Source organism: Triticum urartu, chromosome 4A (genome assembly GCF_056163025.1).
Source record: "Triticum urartu cultivar PI428250 chromosome 4A, HENAU_Tu73, whole genome shotgun sequence".
Classification (NCBI taxonomy): domain Eukaryota; kingdom Viridiplantae; phylum Streptophyta; class Magnoliopsida; order Poales; family Poaceae; genus Triticum; species Triticum urartu.
Window position 1 is genome coordinate 237,562,264 of NC_141876.1, and position 5,958 is coordinate 237,568,221.

The 5,958-nt window shown below is 51.0% G+C and overlaps 1 protein-coding gene across 1 annotated transcript; it reads right to left on the reverse strand.

The window, feature by feature from the left end:
- Nucleotides 1-4,618: 4,618 nt before the first annotated feature.
- On the reverse strand, nt 4,619-5,232 carry LOC147975481 (uncharacterized). Its single transcript, XM_087520442.1, has 2 exons — nt 4,825-5,232; nt 4,619-4,666 (listed from the first exon to the last, which is right to left on the reverse strand). The coding sequence occupies exons 1-2, from the start codon at nt 5,230-5,232 to the stop codon at nt 4,619-4,621; spliced, it is 456 nt and encodes a 151-aa protein (XP_087376568.1).
- Between the last annotated feature and the right edge of the window lie 726 nt (nt 5,233-5,958).

The window sequence follows — 5,958 nt, forward strand, 5'->3', positions numbered from 1 at the left end:
GCGGATATTGTGGGATTCAAATTTCGGGAAGCACGCGGGGCGGAGGATGCCGCAGTAATTGGGTTGGATTAGGCAGGGCTGCCTCGATCACTGCGCCACCTTTTTTGCCATGTATCGCGCGCGCGACTATTGCGGGATTTGATAGGATCGCCCGGACCCACAAGCCAGCCACTCAGAAACGACCTCATATAAGGTGCCGAATTGGGCTTTTTTGCACTGTGTGTTTCCATTCTTCCTCTTTATCCCCCGCTTTCTCTACCACATCCACCTCTGCTCCTGGCGCCGCCGCTCTGTTCGAGCTCCGCCCGCTGCAATGGGGAAGGAGAATACGGTGGCCTTGGAGCGCGAGAAGAAGGCGGCAACAAAGGTGAAGGGGAAGAAGTCCAGCCGGGGCAGATCTTCGTCGAGGTCTGTCCTGCCGCATGGCTAGATCCAGGGCGATTGGATTCGGTCGACGATTCGTCAGGACGACATCGACGATCTGGTTGAGGGGGGACTGATCCCCACGAATCGGCGCGGCTCCCGGAGGGCGAGACCGAACCACATCCGCAGGAGGGTGAGTGCGTTCTCCTCGCCACCCATGTTGACCGCGGGTTTTCTTTGCCTCCCCATCCTTTTTTTCGAGGCTTCTTGAACTTCTTTGGAGCACAACTCCACCACTTTTCCCCCAACACCATCGTGTACCTCACTGCCTTCGTGTCCATGTGCGAGAATTTCTTGGGTTGTAGACCACACTGGGGCCTCTTCAAGCACATTTTCATGTGTCGTTCTCAGTCGGTCAAGTAGGCTAACCCGAGTGATGAGAGGACGCACGTGATCCAGATGTGTGGGGGTCTTAGGATTCAAATGAGAGGTAAAAGCACTTTCCCAGCCATGATCCTTCCTGAGTCAGTCCGAGGGTGGCAGTCGACCTGGTTCTATTGCAAAGACCAGCCGACTCCAGGCCAGTCGACCGGATTTCCCCCCTTTTCCATGGCTCGAGTCGAGAAGCCCTCCGCCTTGAAAGTGACCCCGGAGAAGAAAGCGGAGGTGAAGGTGCTAGTCGAGCGGGTGGTCCAACTCGTCCGTGATGGCATGACTGGCATGGATCTGTTGGAGGTCTTCCTTAAGCGATGCATTCAGCCGCTTCAAGCTCGTGACCATCCGATGTGGATGTATTCGGGCATTGAGGATTCCACTTGGATCCACCCAGAAGAGGTCGACGAGGATACGGTGGAGAAGTGGCTGAGGGGTATCACTGGCAACAAAGATAACCCCAGGGGGTCTAGGAGAGTCCCTCCAGTCGACAACTCGCGCCAACCAGACAAGGTCCAACTCTAAATTGCCGAGCGTTCTCTTGATTTATCATGTAACTGCTTGTAGTCAAACGACTGATTTTTTGCTTCACTTGTTGTCTTTCAGGCCCTTATTGAGATGTACTCGATGCCCAACGAGGAACAGGAGCAGGATCCGGAGGGGGAGGCGAGCGGAGGCGAGAGTGGTGAGTGGCACTCTGATGAAGAGGAGGACAAGGAGAGTGACGACCCGAGTGTTGAAGAAGAGGTCAACTCATCTCCCCGTAGGGAAAAGCGATCCAAGCACACTCACGATGTGACAAGCATCCATGACAAAGCGACCACGCCGACTGGGCAGTCATCAAAGCGCCCTCGGACGTCTTCTCCAGTGCCGACTGAGAAGGAACCGTTGCAACCGAAAGTTGCACCGTCTCCAGCGCCGGCTGATAAGGCACCGAAACAACCGAAAGCTGCGTCGTCAAAACTGCAGAAGGCCTTTCCCAAGATCAAAGTGGCCATTCCTACAGTTTTCGGGTAATAGTCAGACCTGATTTCTTGGTTTAGTACGAGTCGAGTTTTGGTCGACCCACCGTGATAGACATGACCGACTGAATCTTGAAATTTGCAGTGCTGCTACCTCCGGGACTTCCACCCACAAGTATGAAGATGAAGAAATGGAAGATGCAGTCACTTCCAACCCGGGTACAACTCTCATAATCCTGTCTTCAGTTACTCGGCCGTTTTATCGGTCGATTAAATTCTGGCGATTGATCTGGGGTCGACTGCATCCCGGTGACTGATCTTTTTGCAGCTGCTCCCAATGTCATTGAACTTCCAACAACAACGAGGACGTGCCACTGAGGCCTAGGAGGAACAAGAAGGCATCAGCTGGCAAGACATCCCAATCGGTGCTGGCGGCAGAGTCAGCGATTCAACAACCTGAAGATGTGACTTGGGCTTCTGTTACTTTTGCTGATCCAGTATCGAGTGAACGCCCCACATCGTCGACTATACCAGTGCTTGCTTCAACCGTCCAGCTGCATGCATCGGAACTTCAAGCTGCTACGTCTGCACCGTCAATCCCATTCTTCACCACTCATCACGTCCTAGAAAGCCAAGCGGACGCCGCTGCAGAAGCCATTTGCCAAGCTGGCATAATGATGGAGCGAGTGAAGGTGGTGCACGAAAATAGTCAGGCTGCTTATGACGCCAACGCGACCCTTCAAGCCAATGTCCAGGTAAGTTGGCTTCCGACTGAACTCTTATCTTGTTGTTTGTTCTGCTAGGATATGCTAGCTGATAACCTTTCTCCGTGCAATTTCTTGTTATCCTGCACTTCGCATCTGCGCACCCAGTGGGCGTTTGACATCTTTGTTGTTTAACTCTTCCACTCGGTCTGGGCGGACCATGTCGAGTGGAATCTGAACCAGTGGGGGCACGCTAAGTGCACCCACTGGGCGTAGTCCCCGAGACCGCAGTCGACTGCTGGCAGTCGGTTGGGGTCTGAGTATGTCTTTCTCTTTTCTTCTCTCTCTTTTTTTTCTTCTTCCACTCAGTCTGGGCAGACCATGTCGAGTGGAATCTAAACCAGTGGGGGCACGATAAGTGCACCCACTGGGTGTAGTCCCCAAGACTACTGTAGAATGTTTGATTCTCTAGTAGTCTTAAAGTTTTATTCACTCGGAAGTAAATGATCTTTCATCTTGTCCATTGACATGTATTTTGCTAATTGTAGAAATCCTGTGCGCTTATCTCCAAGTTCGCTGAATTCGAGGAAAAGCAGAGACAACTCAACCTTGACTTGGAGCTGGCCCATCAGAACTTGAAAAAGGCTAAAGATGAAGTGGCTGGTACGGAAGGTAATGACCTGTCGACTGTTTATTTTGACCATCCCTCAAGTTATTTCTTCGTTCTCCTACCTGACCCAAGTGTATATCTTGCAGAAAAAATGAGGCAGGCTCTAGCGAAGAAGGACCTCGATCTTGCAGCTGCACAAAAGGAGGCCCAGGAGAAGACTGCACTGGCTGACAAGAAGCTGGCTTCGGTCGGTGCGCTAGAGGAGGAAATCACCAAGCTGAAGGCGTCTCTTACCGAGTCCAACTGAGAGGCGACTCGTCTGAAGAAAGATAAGGTGACTCTGAACGAGCAGCTGGAAAGCATGCCTCGTAGGAGAAACGACCTGGAAGCTTATCTGAAAGCACTCTCCAAGAAGCTCTTCCTTATGCTCGAAGGTACTTTTCTCTATCCGACCGATTTTACTGTTTGCAAGTCACCATGAACCGGTCGACTCATTAACTCCTTGAATCTGCAGAATTCTGCCAAAACTTTGAAGAAGAAACTGGACGGACCGAGACAGGCTTTGACCCCATCCTTTCTCCTGTCGGCGATGAGGCTGCCATGAACGTGCTCCGACTGGAATCTCGTGTTGCTAGCGTTACGAGCTATCTTGCTCGCCTGAAGGTGGCGGTGTCGCGCATTGATACATCACTTTCGCCAAGGGCAACGCTTCAAAATGACCTCGAGTCCCTGATGACTCGACTCAATGAGGTTCCTGGTCGAGTGCAGGAATGGAAGAAGTCTTCTGCCCGATGTGGTGCTGACGTGGCTCTGTTGCTGGTTCGGGTCCACTGCAAAGAAGCTCGAGAAGAGAAGTTGGCAGCAATCAAAGTTGCCAACACCAAAAGGCATGACTTCCAATCCTTCATGGAAACCTTCATTGCTGCTTCCACTCGGATCACTGACGGAATTGATCTGGACGAGTTTGTCGATCCTGCAAGCCCTCCTCCTGCGGAGTGAACAAACTTTATACCTCGCCTTAAATTTGCCTCGGAATGCCGAGTGGTTTTGTAACCGTTAGACTCCTTGGGGCCTGATGCCCAAATACTTTTATCCGTGTTCTGGAACTTTAGGATTTATCTGAACTTGGTTTATCTTCTGAAAATGCTTGTGTTTGCCTACGAGTGGAACTTTTTTTTGAACTTTGGGACAGTGAGGGCACCCCCCACTGACTTTGTATTAAACCTCCACACAAAGAGTTACATGATTGAGATTACATGAGAGGAGGGGGTAGTGATTAGGAGAATCCCTATACAACAGAGTATAGAGGAACTAGCTAGGTCAGGTTGGCCACCTGCCAAACAAAGGGCACTAAGGCCTCTTTGACTCTATGTCTCATCATACCAAAGTCCCACTTGAACCTCGGGCTCCATCCATCCACAGTGGGCATGATACCTCTAAAGTGTTTATTGTTACGTTCCTTCCAAATACTCCAAGCTGCCACGATGAAAATGTCCATGAACATCGGTCTGGACCACACACTTTTCACTGCATGCAGAAGTTGTAGCCTATTGCCCTGGCACGGCCAAGTGATCCCCAACTTCCCCCAGCATGATCTGGTAAAAGCACACTGAAAGAACAGGTGTTCCACTGTTTCCTCGGGAGGTTGGCGGCATAACATGCATGCATAATTGTCATCCCTCAGTTTCATATTCTTTCTTCTGAGCAGTCCTTGAGTGCTTAACCTATCAGCGAGAAGCAGCCAAGCAAATACCTTCCACTTGTTAGTGCATTTTGTCTTCCAGACCCACTTAAACGCCTCATCTGCGTCCTCGTCTCGGAAGCAGTGGAGATAAAATTTGTTGGAAGCGAGCCCGTCCGATCCCCACACGGCCTTCCAAACATCAGCCCGCTCTGTCAGCTCCACCGTGGCCAAGGCGTTCTGGAGATCTTCGAGCTCTCCTCTAGCCTGAATCGAGAGCGGCAAGTGGAAGTTTTGGTCAAGCGTTGGTGCTGTTAGCAACTTCTGAACGGAAACATCTTCATTTTCAGCAATGGAGAATAGACGGGGGTGGCTGTCTGCCAAAATTTCGCCACACCAGTCATCTTTCCAGAACAGAACTGTACTCCCATTCCCCACCTTGACGGATGTGACGCCTCTGTATATTGGCGCCAGGGCCATGACATCCTTCCACCAAAGCGATCCACATGGATCAAAGGCATGTGGCACACTGTCCCAAACTAGCTGAACCCATGGTATATCCATGTGGTTATAAAACTTATGCAGTTGCTTCAGTAACAAACCTTGGTTTTGGACCCCAAGGGCAGGTACTCCGAGCCCCCCTTTGTGTTTAGGTCTGCAAACCAATCCCCAAGCCGCCATTGAAGCAGCTTTCACACCATCATCCGTGTTCTTGGCCCAGAGACATCAGCGTCTTAATTTGTCCAGATGGTCAAGTATCTTCGGCGGCAGTCTAATGGAGCACATAGCATAGATCGCCGGCGATGTGATCACCGAATTCACGAGTGTAAGTTTGGAGCCAAGATCCAGAAGCGAAGCGGCCGTAGAGAGTTTGCACTCGACAGAGGACACCAAAGGCATGAGATCAGTCACCGTCGGCCTGGTTGTGCCCATTGGCAACCCAAGGTATGTGAAAGGCATGGATCCAATCGAGCATCCGAATACTTGAGCCAGGCGCGAGGTCATGTCAGCCTCAGTATTGACGGTTATAAGTGTAGATTTTTGGAAGTTGATACGCAGTCCTACTGACGACGCGTAGTCTTGGAGGATAATCTTTGTACTTGAGATGCAATTCTAAGGAGGATGTCCCAGTCGACCTGCACCTTGTCGTCCTTGCAGATTAAGATGGAGCGCATGTTGTATTTGTGGCGCAACTCTGAAGAGAAG

Coding starts and splice junctions, on each gene's coding strand:
- LOC147975481 (XM_087520442.1), bottom strand. CDS start 5,232: ATGGCCCTGGCGCCAATATACAGAGGCGTCACATCCGTCAAGGTGGGG. Junction 4,667..4,824: donor AATGCACTAACAAGTGGAAG/GTATTTGCTTGG, acceptor TGCTTTTACCAG/ATCATGCTGGGGGAAGTTGG.